General features: G+C 46.2%; 1 protein-coding gene across 1 annotated transcript in view; it reads right to left on the reverse strand.

Annotated features, from left to right (window-relative positions):
• Positions 1 to 613: 613 nt before the first annotated feature.
• Positions 614 to 17,100, reverse strand: part of CNNM2 (cyclin and CBS domain divalent metal cation transport mediator 2) — a 120,319-nt gene continuing 103,832 nt past the window's right edge. The window contains exons 6-8 of the mRNA XM_027738640.2: positions 15,076 to 15,141; positions 11,119 to 11,303; positions 614 to 8,917 (exon numbers count right to left, since the gene is read on the reverse strand). Coding sequence (XP_027594441.1) covers positions 8,708 to 8,917; positions 11,119 to 11,303; positions 15,076 to 15,141 — 461 coding nt within the window. The 3' untranslated portion in view covers positions 614 to 8,707. The remainder of the gene's footprint in view (positions 8,918 to 11,118; positions 11,304 to 15,075; positions 15,142 to 17,100) is intronic.

Consider the following 17,100-nt stretch of genomic DNA (forward strand, 5'->3'; position numbering starts at 1 on the left):
TGATATGACGTTGGGGAGCGAGGTCCAGAGGGATGGGGCCACCCTGAAGCAGGACAGGGAGCAGGGACAGAAGCTGCACTGGGTGCAGCAAAAATTCCCCCTAAGGCTTGAGCAGCCACTGCCCAACTTGCCAACCCAGGGTTTGGCAGCTCAAGAGCTGTGCATGGAGGAAAGCCCAGTGCAGGGAGAGCAGCTGGGCGAAAAAGCTGTAAGGAGGACAGGGACTGAGGGATAGAAGAAGCATGATATGGGTGCACAGCAGGGCTGTATCTGGCACACAGAAAAGGGTGGGCTGTTCATCCACCGGTGTGAGCTGGAAGTGATGCTGAGCAAGGAACTAAGCATGGGCTCACTCTCCTGCTCAGAAATAAGTTTCTGTCAGTGCAGGTTCCACACAGCTCTGTCAAACATAAGGGGAGCAGGCTGCGACACCCAGTGTAGGGGGATGGACTGACTCACTCCACCAGCTGCTCCCGTCCCACGGAGTCACCATCATCACCAGCCACGTCTCTCACCGGCGAGCCCCGGCCACGCACCGCCTGGCAGGAACATGCGCTACGGACAGACAGCATCTACGCTTACAGACAAACAAACATCATCTGTGGAGAGCAGGTTGTAAATAAGGGGTTTTTATTACTGGAAGAAAAAGACCCTCACCCTTGAGGGAACTTCAGAAAGAGGAATTCAGCTGCTTGCCACTGCCACCAGCTTCCCAGCCAGCCCCTGATCAGCAAAACCACCAGCACATCCCTCCCCGGCTTGAGGACTCATGAGCCCAGACCCACCGAAGCAAAGAGCAACACCTGGCTCTAAGAGAACAGGATCCAGCCTCTCTGTGGCTCTTGGCAGCTGAAGTCGAGAGTGAAGACTGTTGATGTGCCAGTAGCAGAGATCTGGGTCCGGGATCACCATCAGCCCCACCACCCGCATGCCAAAATCCGTCCCTTGGAAATGAGGGGGGAGCATGGAAGAGGGAAAAATGCATAAACTGGAATGTTCAACAGAAAAAAAAAATCATCATTTATCTAAAAAGAATAGAAATAAACAAAATGCTTTTAAACAAAATCACAAAATATACAAATAAATCTGGTACAAAATAAATAGGAAAGATTGGAAATCTACAACAAAATTGGAATAATTATAAAATTAATTCGTATGACAATCAGTATATGAAACGTATACACTTCATTCAGGATTTCAGTTGTGCTTATTCAGGTTTATGTACACACACGGAAATACTGTAGTCAGAATACTACAATCCTGGAAACCCGAAGTCATGTACAATATGATACAATTCGCAAAGACCACATACGATGGCAAGTAAGACACAGGGAAGAGCCGGCTGGAGTGGCTGAGCAGGATTAGACAGCCATGAAAATGCTCTATGGAGGGAGAGCCACCATGCTCCTGAACAGGGGGATCAAGGCCCAGCCAGCAGCAGCCGGGAAAGGGCTCGGGGCAGTCAGGAAGGACCTGACTGCAGGAGGAAGGTTTGGTGTGAGCCCTCTGGCTGCCAAGCACCAGCCACTCATGGCTCCCAGGAACGTTTCTCAAGTATTTGGAGTTTCAGATTCAGCGTGTTTGGCATCTGAGCTCCTGCCCAATGATTCAGGTATCAAGGCTGGTTCTGCTCGAGAAAAAATATGCCAAGAACTCTGAGGTCCCTCAGCAGGGCCTGACCCTGAACCGCATGTAAAGCCACCCTTGTGCTCGGGAGAACATGGATCAAATGGGACCAGAGCACTGCTGCTGGGGTCCTGGTGGCTTTCCACTCTCCAAATTCCATGTGGTCTCCAAGAAAGGCAGAGTCCCTTGAGCAGCATCTCCTACCCTTAGTGTGAGAAATGAAGACAGGGTGGCTGCAGTGTTGTCTGTTCCCGACTGCTGGACCTCCTCCTCACCTTCCTGAACACTCAACTAAACCTCAGTGAGAAGAGCAGAGGAACGGCCACGGCCGATGTGAGTGCAGCCATTGCAGAAGCCACACTGATGAATCCAAACCAGCACAATGCAGAAGACAGAGCACGTACCCTGGGTAAAAACCTGCTGGCCAAGACAGCCCAGCCCAGCCCAGCCAGCTGGGACCTGAGACTTTAAAGCAGGGATGACACTAGAGCTGATCTAGGCCCAGCCAGTCTGTCGCTTCTGAGAACAAAGGAGCTCACCCGGAGCCCCTCACCCTCCCACAGTGATCTTTGGGCGAATCCAGAAGACATGCATGCAATATTGGCACTTCCAACTAAAGGCCTATGATCCAGGCACCCGACACCTACTAATTTCTCACTTGGATTTGGAAGGATGTGGTACAACAGTGATGCCCAGAGGATAAAACACCACCTCCTATTATAAAGCTATGTGATCAGCAGAGTTGAGATGGGATGCTAGACTGCTCTGCCAAGCACCAAATGCTGGGACAAGTGCTTTCTCCCCAACAAACCCTGGAACCAACTGACTACCACGCTGCTTCCAGGAGGAAAAGACAACAGAGACATCAAATCCACCTCTGGAGCAGAGACACCTGCAGCCCGTGCATGTTTCAGGCTCACGACAGCTGACAAACCTCCAGCCTGGCTCTATGACACACATAGGCCACTTCTGTAGTCTGGCCAAACACCTGCTGCTGGGGGGGACTAAATACCAAGCACTTCCTTAGCCAGAAATCTGCACTGGAGCGGCAAGAGCAGCCAGGGCATCATCCTCTGCAGGATCCCAGTGATCAGCCCTGCTCAGAGGAAAACAGGGCCCAAAAGCAAAACCTGAGAGGAGAATGCTGTTTCTCAGCTGGAGACAGAAAACCAGAAGCTTTGAGTACCGTATTTCCAAGGTGAAGAACTGCTATAGAGCCTGACCTCAGGATAACAAGAAGAAAACATCACTTTGACTGAATTCAGTGCTACCAACCTGTGAAACAACTCCATCTCCCAACTGTACCGTGCCACGGGCTGGAGGCCACTTTCTGGCAACCCATCCCTGCAGCTCAGGGAAGGGCACTGGGATAACCTGGCATCCCAGGCTTTCTCCTAGGGAACATCCTGGCCTTCCCAGGTTCAGCATCCAGCTTCTAACGGAACTGCAAATACACACAACCAGATAGAGAAGCTCAACTGTACCGCCTTTGACCCACATCCTTTGACCAGCATCCCCTCACCTGGACACAACCTCAAGGATGTGGCCACGAGACTAAACACAGAGCAACACAACTCTGCGTGAAGCTTGGCACAAGGACAAGGGCAAGACACAGAGCAGGGGGTTCTGCAGGAACCCATGGATGTCCAACATCCTCACATGGGAGTGAGGCCAATATCACCACAGCGATCACACCAACAAGAGACTTGCAACTGATGGACCAAGTATAACAGCAGCACAGGGATGAGGGCGGCTTCTCAGCCCAGCCCGTGGGGCAGAGCCTGTCCTCTCCACTGGCAAGTCAGAATGAAGGCTGCTCTCCCCTCTGTGCCATGAAGATGCCCGATCATATTAGTTAAGCTTGTCATTTCACCCTTGGGCCAAACCAATCCTCAGTATCCAAGCGCTAGGTACTTCTTTTGGTCTGTGTAGAACCACAGGCAGTGGGGTGGGCAGCATTCCCAGGGCAGTACCACACTGAGCCTTTCACCACATGCTGGTTTCCTGCCTTGTGCCAGCTCCACACAGTGTCAATGCAGGGACCCCTCAACTCCCCAAAGCTGGGGGGTCACCTTTGAGATGAAGCCTCAAGTTAGCATCATGACAAGAGGTTCTCTGCCACATCATTTCCCACCCTCAGCCCCAGTTTTCTACTGGTAATCCAGAGACTGGATAACTTGACAACTGGTACACAGGTACTAGTTTTAAAACCACAGACGTGTGTATTAGATATTGTATAAAATATGGTACAACTTTCATGTGGGAATGATTTCTATAGAGTGTAATTCTGCACAAGGAAGATGCATGTTCCAAGGGGTCCTGGAGAACGCAGCTGTGTTCTCCATCATGTAGGATACTTACACAGGATGGTTTGTGAGGAGACAGGGCTGCTCTTTGATCTGCACCCCAAACCCCTTGGCTGAGCTCTGCAGAGATCACAGGAAGCACCACCACTGCCCAAGCAGCCCCTCACACAAAGCTACCTCTTTGGTTTTCTTTGAGCAGATTTGAGCCAGAGCCTGACACCACCAGTGACAAATCTCGTGCTCATCTGAGCTAGGCCCTGAAGGCTAAGAAGCAGCAATGGGTGATGTCCATGGACCATCGGGGCAACTCGCCCTGCTCCTCCTGAGCTTTCTCCTGGTCTGAGGTGAGTGCAAAGGGCCATATCCTGAGACTCCTACTCTTGCCAGCTCCACCCACACAAAAAGGCACTTAAAGAAAAAAAGGAAAAGAAAAAATGAAACAAAAAAGCCCCCTGCAGTGAGGAAAAGGGGAGTAAGTCCAGGAGAAGAGGGTAAGAACAGATCAGTGAGCACAATGTGAATGAGTGGCTGACCTCTCTTCCAATGGGGCCTGAGAACTGCACCCCTCGAGCAGCCAGCTCCAGCTGCCCTGCCCATCAGGTCTCAGCATCATCCCATTCCTGCCCAGACCGGAGCAGGAGCCTGAGGGGGCAAAAACTGCATGAGAGGGAACTACACACAACTACAGGTTGCGAGCAGAAGCGGTGAGCAGAAGGACCTGCCCTGTGGAATTTGCTCTGCTGGTGCATCTGGCTGGGGGAAGCACCCATCCTTGACCTTGTCCTGTCATGCCAGCCTCAGGGCCCCTGCCCACCAGCCAGCCCGGACACCCTGCCAGCATCCCTCGTCCCACTGGGTGATAACCCATCCAAAGCTCCTCTAGGCAGCAGCCTTCAGCTGCACAGGGATTTCAGGAAATGGGCAAGCTGGGAAAAAACAACAAGCGCTTTGTAAACTCTGGAGGGTCTGAGCTTGTGGTCCACACAGCAGCGGAGGCTGGTTTGCTAAGCCCACCCTGAGCCCCTCTCCTCTCAGAACTAGTGTGCTTCATATGATCTCCACATCACCAGAGTCAGTCTCATTCGGAGAAAGATTCTCACTGGAAAGCAAGAACATTCCTTCACTCTTTACAAAGATTTGGCAATACACAGAATTAAAAAAAAAAATCATAGTTACAACAGATTCAGGTTCATTTCATTTAAAGGAAATTCAACCAACAGGAGTGTAAAAGTTATAATTCACAGTTGTGCATTTAAGATATTAGTGTTGAAAACCTCACTTCAAAGAACTCTTGTGCAAAATTGTATTGACAGTAGAAACCATGGCTAGATGCCCTCCCAGTCTCCCCCAACTGACAGGCCATTGTCCGCCCCGCTGCCTGCACCCAGAGGCAGACGGACGAGGGGAACAAAGGCAGCAGCAGGAGTTGACATAGGAAGATGCAGTATCCTTTCTACAAGTCAAAGCCTGGCCAAGGTCTGAGGTCAAGTCCAACGATTCCCAAAGCCACCAGCTGGTGCCCTGCGCTGCGGTGACGACCGACTGGCCACATGTCCTTACGGCACTGTGGCACAGCATCCGGCATCTGAGTCCCCCGGAATGCAGGCAGGCAGCCAGCGAGGCAGAGAAAGTAGATCTGCTCGGGCAGGACACCCCCTGCAAGGGCACAGACTCAGATGCCGTGGCGTCTCCAGTGCGGTCAGGAGAGCCAAGCCCCGGCATTGGCAAACGCTGTCCAGAGGCTCAGAAGTGATCCTGAGCAGGGCACTGGGCTCCTCTGCTTGTGATGGTGCCCACCAAGAGGGTCGGGAACCCCTTGCATTTGTTAAACAGTAAAACTGTAAATACCCTGAGAACAGGGAGACTGGATTTCTTCCCCTCCAAGGAGAGGACCATGCTTTATTCTTCAAGCTAATTAGCAGTAGCAGCTCCTAACCCCTCTGGGTCAGGTACATATTTTCCATATGAAACATCTATGATCAACTATTTTTATGGAAATTAAGTGAAATTATTTCACTTTCCATTACTGGATCTGTACAAATGATGAAAAACAGACATGCAAAAAATTGCCTGCAAATTTTGGAACAGTGCAGCATGGGCAGAAGCAGGAGGTATTTGCTTTGGGATCACATGGCTTTGGTTGGAAAAACTGGCGCTTTTTTTTCCTTTTTTTTTTCTTTTTTTTTCTTTTTTTTTTTAAAAAGGGAAACAGACATTGAAACAAATCCATAACCTGCCATAAGAAGCAGAAGTCAGATCCAGGGAGCAACCTCATCCTGGAGAGAGCTGCCTTGACTTGAGCCTTCCCTCCTTTGGCAGGTTTGACAAAACGGATACTGCATCTCAAGTTCACCACCGAGTCAAACACTTCTGACAAACTTTTACATTCACAACACTAGATAAAAACTGGCAAGGTGAGTCCCTCGCCGAGGACAGACGCTGTAACATCTCAACATTTTGCTCTGTGAGAAAGGTGCAATATTGGCAGCTCTCTGGGAACCACAGGACTCAGGTCAGCCCGTGCTGACGCTGAGCCGTGTGCTCTCAACAGTGGTGGGCTGGTGCACATCAGAGCAAGGATGAAGGCTAAGGAAACGCTTTCAGATAAGATTCAAAAAAAGTTAATACAAAACTAAATATGAGAGCAAGGTTTTGGGGGGCCTGTTTTTCTCCTCACTGTGTGCACAAGTTTGATACTGTGCAATTTCTGTGCCCCTTTGTGGGGACTTCATCCTCATGGGTGGTTCCAAGGAAGAAGTGAACCCTTGCCAAGGGGGAGGACAGCAAAAATTAGGGCTGCTTTCTGAAGCCGAAAGAGAGAGGAGGAGGGACACAGGCAGACCCAATTGGCTCTGATACCAGGCACTCCAATTTCCTGTGGGGAGATCCTGCAACAAAATATTGCACCTTTCCAGCCACACAGAAGGACCGCAGGAACTTGAAGCAAGTGCCTTCCCCAGCCCGTGAGCAAGAGGGATGGGGCAGGTGTGCAGGCACAGAGAGCTCTGGCAGTTGCATTTGGGGCTGGGGGCTTCTTTGGGTTATCCCCAAAGAGATTATCCAGGTGTAAAGAAAGGAAGGGAAATGCTACATAGGCAGTGCCCACGGCAGGGTCTTGAAACAGGGAAACCGCAATGCCCGATTTACTAATCCAGATACAGAGGGCAATGTTCACATTTTGTTTGAGACAGCACTGGAAGGGGAGAGAACTGAGGGAATAACTTTCTTCTTTTTTATTTGAGGACTTAAGACTCCATCTGTGGGAGTGGGGAATGGGTGATACACAACTGCCATGGGGTGCCTCTTGCTTGCACTCAGTCTGCATCCAGATTTTTGGTGTGAAGGAAGTGGTTCCTGCTGCCCAAGGATGCCCTGCACCAGTGGCAGCTGGGTGTGAGGCTCTCTGTTCTGCTACCATGGTAATCCCTAAAATGGCTGATAAATGGGACAAGAGAGAAGGAAATGCACTAAATCCACTGAAAGGAAGGAATGTGGCTGGAAACAGCCTGGAAATGAACCTCTCCGAATCCCTGAAGTGCAATACACTCGCGTCTGGAAAGTTTTGTCAGTTCTTGGAGAGGAGAGGATGGTTCTGACTCCTCAGCAGAGCCCATTGTTGCACTGGCAGAGGTTTACTGTCACCTGGAGCACGTACGTTTGGTGTAATTGTAGCAGCATCTTTCGCATTAATATTAGATTAAAGGGGGCACAGGGACTGACATTCTGATACTCATCTATTGCTCCAACTCAGCATATTCTGTGATGTAGCAAAGGCTGCACATCTGCTCTGGCCAAGGTAATGGTGTGCAGGGCACTATGGCATGGGAGTGCTTAAAGCCTTGTCATTTCAGGTGCACACATTAATTCACCAAGCAATTGTCAGACACATCAATGAAAAATCACCCACTTATTTCACTATGGAAAATTATGCCCAGCTTTCATTTCACAAGACTGCAGTTTTGCTACTTAGTTCCTTTGCCCCAGTATCATCTTCAACATAGACAAAAGGTTTTGGAGGTTACAAAACTGTAAGTGTAACAATGCTTTTGCCTGTTCTACAAAGAAACCTTCTGAAATTTGAAAGATCATTAAATACCAAAGTAACTGCTCCTTCCCTGAAATTTAACTGGAAGAATGGAATAATCCTCATGCCTTGGCCCTCCAGGTGGCTGAAACCAGAGGTTCCTTGAAGCTCGCTCATTCTTAAGACACAAATAACATACAAGTACCAGTTACTAACTTTTTCAACAGGGCAACAAAAAGGACCAGAGAGGGGTGAGAAGAGCCCTAAGGACATTGGAGCCAATTCACAAAACCATGATAGAGCCCATTTCAGGTTCATGAAGGACAGAAACAATTTAAAACTCTGCAAAATACTTTTTAAAAACATGAGCTCTCTTGAAAAAATAACTGGAGGAGCTTTTAAACTTCTCCATATGTGTTTGAGGAAGAAAAACCCAAAAAGGATCAAAAATACAGATAAAAAATAAACATAATTCTACTTTGCAAGAAGAATTTTCATCGTTCTCAAGGGTGGCTCACCATTCCCAAATTACGTTTGGGGCTTTAGTCTCTCTTGCTCTTTGCTCCTTTCTTCCTGTTTCTTTCTCTTCTGCTCCCAGAACGGATGCAAAAGTCTTTGGTCTCAGAACACTGGATGCAGCACAGTGTTGCAAGCACATACTAACGGTGTTCACACTCGGGGAGGAGGCAGGAAGGAGCGAGGGCTGGTCCTGCTGAGGAGAAGGGATGGGTGGGTTGTGGGAAGTCAGCTCCTAGATGGCTCCTTCACTGTGCATACTGTGGTTGGGCTTGTTGTGAGTCACACAGTTCTGCTCGTTCAGCAGGTTTGCTGTCTCATCCGGCAAACCGTCATGCAGCTCCGTAAGAGTCAGTTCGATTTTAGTGTTTTCACTGTCCGAGGACTGAGGTGTTTTGTCCATCCGGGATGCCATCAGGGCATTTTGGTACTGCTGTCTTGAGATCTGCTCCAAGAACGGGGAAGGAACAAAAAAAAGTCAGTCACATTTTTGTGTCTCCTGTGGGAGAAAATAAAGTGCCCTCCCTTTCCAGATGATCACACTTCAACCCCTCTTTACCTGTTCCTATAAAACATCCCTGTGCTTTGCAAGCCTAGAGCATCCCAGCTCAACACCACAGCATGGTGACAATTCCAGGGAGGGTGGAAGCAAAGTGCTATGCGATCACCATGCTGTTCAAAGGCGGGGATTTATATTCCTATGCAGAGATTTTTAAATCAGACCTCCATTTCCCTCTAACCATGCACACTTTTAGGGCCAGAACCAGAGATCAGTGAAGTCTTTCTCCCAACTTCAGTGAGCTCCTGGTGAGGGTCTAGGTGTCCCTATAGAGCCCAACCAGCTCTATAGTACAAGTAGAGCAGGCATTACTGTGCTTGTCTAGGCCAGCAAACACAGCAGGAGCTACAGCCTTATATATAAGGATATTCAATTCTAGAAAAGACTGGGGTGTCCATAGAGATGAGTCCAAATTAGCAACCCTTGAAGTCTTCCACTGGTCTCTGCAAGAGCTGGCTGCACTCAGCAGAACAGTCATGACAGGAGCTGGCCTAGAGCACAGAGTGTCACTGCCCATGATGCCCCAAGGGCAAGGAATCCACAGCCCTGTACATCCACATGTGGTGGTGGAGGGGAAAATTCTTCCTGGAGCCACAAACAATCAGCCCAGTGAACTCCTTCAGATCAACCTTCCCAGCCAGGACAGGCAGCAGGATGCACGTGCACTGGCAGCCCCGGGTGCCACAACAGCAGTAGGTTATCTCAGCAGGCAGGAAGGTGGAAGAGGTGAAACAAGACTTTTAGAAAAACCCTAAGTTTCAGTAGCAACACAAGAGAGGGACTGTAAATGGAGAGAGTCAGATGGACCAGGTCACAAATTCAAAAACAAAATCCAAACATGCATGAGCAGATCACAACCCTGGTTTTACAAGGTATTAACCGAGTGAATGACCACATGGCACAGTGAAAACACTAATGTTGAGTACTCTGACCTGTGTGTAAAGCAGAGTGATGCAAGAAGAGGTGTGCAAGTCTGACTGCAGAGATATTAGAACAGTTTAGCACTCATTAGCCTCAGTAGGAACACAGTGAGATTTGGAAGGACATAAACCAGGACAGGATGAGCAGCTAGTTGCTCTGTACAGCAGATTAGTCATTGAAATTGTAGTGAGAATCACTTGCCCAGTAATAAACATCTACTGATCTAATCCCTGAAGGATTGAACCATTGACCAATACATTTGCATCTCAAAGTTTTGACAGCAAGACTTTACTTTCCTTTTAAAATTTGGCTATGGAATAATCAATTTAGCATTATAGTATGTCTACCCTATTCCACATTCTTAACACTGAATTAAATTTGACAGAAGTTGAGTTCACTAATCATTTGAGTTGCATACAAAGAAACTGTGAACGTGCACCTTATTTAAGAAAAGCATCAAAGTCAACTTCTGGCTATGGGATGTCAGCTTCCCTGGACTCCCGGAGGGGCTGGAATTGCTGCCAGCATTAGCTGTTTCTCAGCTCAGCTAGATTTCCTATCCCCCAGGACTCGCACACATTTCAGCGTGGGATGCACCATGCTGGGGGACAGAGCTGTATTCATGCAGCAACTCACTGGTAGTATGAGACATGAGCCTAATACATGTGAAGTTAAGATAAAGAGAAATATCCAAGACTTCTCCAAGCAGAAGAAGGATGGCAAGTCGGAAAGTAAGATCAAGAACCCCAAACTGAAACCAAAACCAGAAGTGAATAAAAACTGCAACCAATGGTAAATGTCTCATCCTTTAGAAAAGGACACTGTCTGATAATGAAGAGTCTCCATTTTGGATGGCTCCAAAAGCTTCACAAGGATACGTTCGACTTAAAAGCAGAGAGGTTGTTTTCTATAATCTTTCCTTGAAGGACCTGAAATCCAGAAAATTACACGACCAATCTACTTACAAGCCCAAATGAGAAGAATAGCGAAGACAAATGATTGGACAGCAGATACTGGAAAAAAGTAGTTTAAAGTGATTTTTAAATGGCTGCTTTCATAATGCTATTTACTCACAGAGCAATTTAGAAGGCATTCCCTTCCCCAGGCTCTCCATCCTAGCAGCCAAGCCCGGCTTTCCAGCAAGGTCTTTCTAGCTTTTTTCCTACCTTGACAAACTGAATGTCTGTGAGCGCTTTCACTGAGTAATCCGGGACATACACTTGCAGGAAGGATGCGTTCAGCTGGTTGTTGCTGCTCCCTAACGTCGGTGTCACTGCGTCGATGCGATCACCTCGGTTTAAAGAGTCGGAGTGATTCAAGCCACAGGGCCGAGGCGGAGACTTGTTTTCAGCTAAGAAACAGGCAAGAGCGAGAGATTTCTTAAATCAAGTAGAAAAAGTCACCAGTTTAAAGTCACCAGTTTCAAAGGGACATAAGAAACCATGATGTAACACAAATAAACTGCAAAGGCTTAATCCACTCATAACTAGACACGTGGCTAAACAACCAAATCACCCTGAAGGGACATTTTCGGTCCAGAGCTGGTAGCCAGCATCACTGAGTATTCCCTAAACAAACCTAGACTTGTTTATGCTGCAACAGACATACTCTGAGAACACAGCGCTTCAGCTGATGAGCAGAAACCACTAGAGAAAGGTAACTTCCCAAGGTTCTCTCTCTTGATAGTTAGATCATGCTTAATACATTTTTTTCTTAATGATTTATAATCCCTGCTCCGTAGCAGAGCTTTCATCCACAGTCAGTCTCAGGTAAGCCTTACCCCCTTTTATTCCACCTGGTATCTACACATGCCTTGTTCCCTAAGCTAGAGCAGGCATTTTCAGTAAGAGTGACGGAGTCTTCAGTGGACCAGAGTGCAGTCCACGTGATGATTACTTCAACATTTCCTCTAGTACCTCCCAGTGCTTGAAGGGGCAAAACCTCAATGAAAGACAGCAAGCTCCATGTGGTACATGCCAGTCAGTGATACAGGCAAAATAGTCCATGCCACAGAGAAAAATCTGTGTCCAGAAAGGAGTAAACTGCAGACATTATTTTCCATCACTGGCCTTTAGGCACTGCAGGGTTTCACTTGAAGACCTCACAGCTGTCCCTTGCAAGTGTGATTGTACACAGTCTATCTGAAGAAAATGTGCTTTCAGGGCACCAAATTCTCCATCTGTGGCTTCCACCCACACTGTGACCCAGAAGACAGAAGGGCAGAAATACATCCTAAGAGAGATTCCAAGCCCTCCTGCATAAGGGCTTTTCCCTGGGTGCACACACAGTACATACTGATCAAAGAACTGTCTTTGGGACTAGTGAATATTTGGAACCTAATGCAGTTAAAACACATTCAGCCAGCCCAAACTGAGACTTGATGTTAACTATGCTAGTCACCTCATGACCCCCATTCTCAAGCTGAAAGATCATTTTCGTATAATCTTAAAATACAAAGTCTCTTTGAGCAAATCAACAACAGTATCCTTACAAGCTCTTCAAACTTTTTTTTTTAAGACTTCTATATATAATCTTAATTCTTAAAATAAAACTCCCTTAAATTTAATCCTACCTCTGCCACTGAATCACTAGAAATATAGTATCTCCTTGTCCAAATGACACAGCCTGTTCCACATCTCTGCATCCAGCCTTTCCTAAACCTAACACTTAAGATGCATGGCAGAACTGCACTGCTTTGTATTTCCCACTTATAATCTCTTTGATGTTGTCTTTCTTTCAATTTTAGAACAGGGAACAAAAAAATACAGGTTCTGACAACTTGACAATTTTTCCACTGTTTCTGCACTACGGGATTAGTGCAGGTCCCTATGGCAACACCAAGGACGGGCTTAGGGGGAAGCACTCAGAGCCTTGCAAGGTTCTCCTCCATGCCAACTCGAAAGCCACAGCAGGCTGCAGTAACTGTGGCCAGGAGCCAAAACTCTACCTGCACACAGGACTTGATGCTGAAATTCCCACTGGAGAACAAGGAACTGTGAAGGCTGAATGAATTTGTCCTCTTTCCCACCTGTATACACAAAATACGGCCGTGTGTGACAAGAACAGCATCACTGCTGACTAGGATAAAAGTTTCCATCTGGAACAACTTCACACTAGTGTGACTTGTATCTGCCTTTTCTTTTCACCAGGGATCATACGGTACATTATTAATAAAAAACAAAGAAGCACAGGAAGCAACATGACAAAGCATAGATAAGAAAAAGGGACAGGTGAAGCAAAAGGACATGAGGACAAAAAAGGACAAAAGCAAAAGGTATAATTTCTTGAAATCCGAGGGAAAGGACATCACTTCTGGATCACATTAAAGACAGGGAGGGAAAAGAAGACAATGAAGAAGGAGAGATACAGAAAAGTAGAGAAAAAGCAGAAGACAGACAAACACCAGGCAGGTCCATGTTTGCAGAACTGTGCCCTGCCAGGCCCCAGCATCCAGATCTGGACAGAGCTTTTCTACCCAGGTTTTCCCAAACTCCTCATCTTCCTCTACAGGGGATAAAGAGCACGAGCCCCAAGATGGACACCAATACAAATGTTTTATGAATCTGGGGTTAAACAATTTTTGGGTTGGGATTATTTCGGAAGGACCTCACAGAAGGTCTGAGTGTCATCAAAACTGGTACCACATTGCTACAGTGACCAGGCTTAGCACATCAGTTCCTTACAGAGGAGATTCTTCCTACTATTATTTTCCCTTATTGACTTTTTGTAATTTTTTTAATTTAGTTGAGGGAAATCTATGGTTGGCATTTATACTGGAAACAACTTGCACGCACAAAACATACACATATTTGTAACAAAGAAAAGGAAAAAAAAAATAAAAAAAGAAGACCTGGCAAAACAAAAGAACCAAGCTAAGAAAGATAATCAAAGTTGCCAAGCTTAAAAGAGAGTCATCAGGTACTTTAATTAAAGAAGGATTAAATTTCTCCCCCTTCTTTGAAGTTTAGCAGCAGGAAACTTTAACAGGGCAGGAAAGAAATTCCCTGCAAGGCAATAACCTGTAGTTTGTTTGGAATGTGCATGAGACTAATTTAAGGACCGACGGTGAAATAAATTTTCACAAGTTAAAAAACAGAGGGGGAAAATACAGATGGGGGAAAGCAGATGGTGAAAGTTGATGAAATGCATGATAAGTGCATTAATCTTTAGCAGATGTTTAACTTTAATATGCATATCGTTATCTTGTTTGCTTTTAGGCCTAAGGAAAGACATTTCATCTGAAAAAGAAAACTTCAGAAGGAAGAAATACGCTCACTGTGGCCTAAACAATTTTAGGATTCTGCTCTTCCTCCAGTCCTTCTTGATGCATTTCCATTTTTTTCAACTACTCTGTGCACGCAGTATCTGCAAAGCTCAGTTCTTGACCCTTCCCAATTTCCAATCACTCAAGCACATCTCAGAGCTCTTTTTGGCCCAATTTGTTCCCTCCTTGATCTCTGCTCCCCAGAGGGATTTCTGTGTCAGTCAACTTCGTGATTCAGCAAGGAAAGGTCTTAAGCAAAACAGGAACCAGAAAATCGCACAGGAGGTCCCACAACCTTCTTTCACGTTCCACTGTAAATCCATCCACTCAGTAGATCATTGTGCCAGTCCACAGCATTAACCTCACTAAGAGAAAGCTCAAAGCTTTTCAGGAATTGAAACGGCCAGACTGTATACAAAACATAGAATTTACCCATATGAGAATATAAGAATACTTTCATTAAATAAGTTTTCCTTTTATGGCAGTTTAAGCAGCAGACATTCTCCTCTGCCAAATGTGTTTTCTTCAGAATTTTTTAAGCCTCAGCTTGGGGGAGAAAACATTCTTTGAAAAATCTCCCCTCCTAATTTTCCACCAGTGTACATATGAGAAACAAGAACAAGCACGCATTACCAAATACATTTTCTTTAATGTGTTTTCAGTTCTTCCCATTTTGATGACTCTCATGTTGCTATCAGTGACCATAAATGAAAGTTTAGGATACCTACCTGCAAGGCACAACTCTGTGCCGGACTTCTCCCTAACGAGCAAAGGGGTCAGACAAATACAGACTGCAGCTGACTTTTTATGGCATCAGAGCAGTCACAAGAACGGTGAAAATAGAAGCATGCAGATTTACCTGGAGAACCTGCTGCTAACAACTCTGTTCTGCTGACAACAAAGGTACGAGACAGGGACAAGGGAACTAGAAGAGGGAGAGAAAAAGGATGAGATCACGACCAGAAAGGCAGCAGCTATCCACACTTGACAGGGGAAGGAGCCAATTGACATTGAAGAACTAAAACCAAAAGTGCAAATCAACTGTGAAAAAGTAAAGGGTTAAAACAAAAGCAAAACTAAAAAAGACAATCAAACAATTTTAAGAATAAACCAAAAAACAAGGCTAAAGAATCAGAGTGAAGTGAACAATTTTCACTTGCTAATTTACAGCACAGAACAGTCCATCAAGGTGCATTTAGTTTTGAAATAGTTCAAAAGGTGGTGCCCGCTCCAGCCTGGAAGGCAAGACTTAAAACAAGCCATTAAGCATTCAGAGGTGCTCTTCCTTATGGAAGCCAGACAAATAATAGAAATAAAACCAAAAGACACTTCATAGTTCTTCAAGTTTTCGATAAAATGTCAAGTGAGGCTGTGATTCTCCAAGCTCATCCCTTTGGGGATGGTGACTGTACCGCTTGCTCACCATTACTGCAAATCCCTCCCCAGCTGCAGTTGAAGAAAAAACCTTCACTCTTTCCTTAGGTTTTTGGTTTGTTTGTTTATTTTCTGTGTTTTTGTTTGCAGGGTTCTTTGCTTTTTTTGTTGTTTGGTTTCTTTTTAGTGTTTTATTCTCCTCTTATTGGCTTCATCTTCCAGGTGGGGAGATTAGGTACATGAAGTGTAATTAGGACATACAGAAGAACAAGAGTTTTCTCTTGTTCTGCAATGACTTACACTTTCACTGAGCTTTCCTCTCTATACAGAGCAACAGGAATTTATTTTTATGAGCTCATCTTAACAGAAATCTCAGGATGCTGCAAGACATCATAAACCAAATTCCCTAAACCTGGAGGGAAAACCAACAAAATGAGGGGTTTGCTACAGGTAAAAGCCAATCCGTTGAAGGTAAACAAATCCAAGACTGGCTGAGATTAATTTAAAATAGTGCACATCCTTAAGTGCGACATGACAAAATCTAAGATGGATTTCAGGGCACACAAAGAGGAGACCATCTGACCTGATAGCACTTGGGGCAACTGGCACGGTTGTGGGGAGGGTCAGCAACACAAAAAAACCAAACCAAACAAACAAAAAAACCCAAAACATGAAAACACTCAAACTGAACAGTGCCGGCAAAACAGAGGTGCCACAGGTAATTTCCAAGTGTAGGTTTAGTAGGAGAAGGGACCATGCCTATCCCAGCTCCATGCCTGGCCCATGTCGCAAAAGCTGAGGGTATGACGCAGTTGTACACGTGTCACAATTCCACGTGAACATTGTTGCCATCGCTGAGATAAAATCCAACCAGTGCTCTGCATGCTTTAAAATCTCTCAAACCTCAGAAGGCACAGGCTAGACTGACCAGACTGAAGCGCATGTAATTAAGGAAGAATTAGTCTTCCCTGTAAAAGTGTGCTCACAGGTCCAAGAGAACTGCTGCTGTTTGTAGAGTTTAACAAGGCTACACTCATCACTTACAAAACCGCTTCCATTCCAACGCTGTTTGCTAATGGGCATACACGTAGGTACACAGACGTAAAGGGAATGCTTGTGAGCGTACAGTTAAAGCTGCCTCTCATGTGCAATATAAACCTGCTATGACAGCAGGACAATTTCAGCATTAGAAATACCTCTCTCTGAAGCTGAGCAAGCAACTTTGGGTCAGCAGAAGGCCAACACCAGTACCAGTGCTCCAGCTCACCCAGCAGGGCTGTGAATTTCCAGTCGAGGTTGAGATCTTAGCGGTGACACTGCTGGCATCAAAATACACCACCAAATGCTGAAATGCAGCATTGGAGCCTACTCTTGGTGGATTACATGACAATTCCCCAATCTCCACGGGTGGGATGTGGCTGCTGTTTGTGTGCTGGGAACTAGCTCACATCTCACCCTCAGACATCACCTCTTCTCCCTCACTGATTTCTTGGTTACATTTCCACACAGG

This window comes from Pipra filicauda, unplaced genomic scaffold (genome assembly GCF_003945595.2).
Source record: "Pipra filicauda isolate LSUMZ 115617 unplaced genomic scaffold, ASM394559v2 scaffold85_size2586006_pilon, whole genome shotgun sequence".
Lineage (NCBI taxonomy): Eukaryota > Metazoa > Chordata > Aves > Passeriformes > Pipridae > Pipra > Pipra filicauda.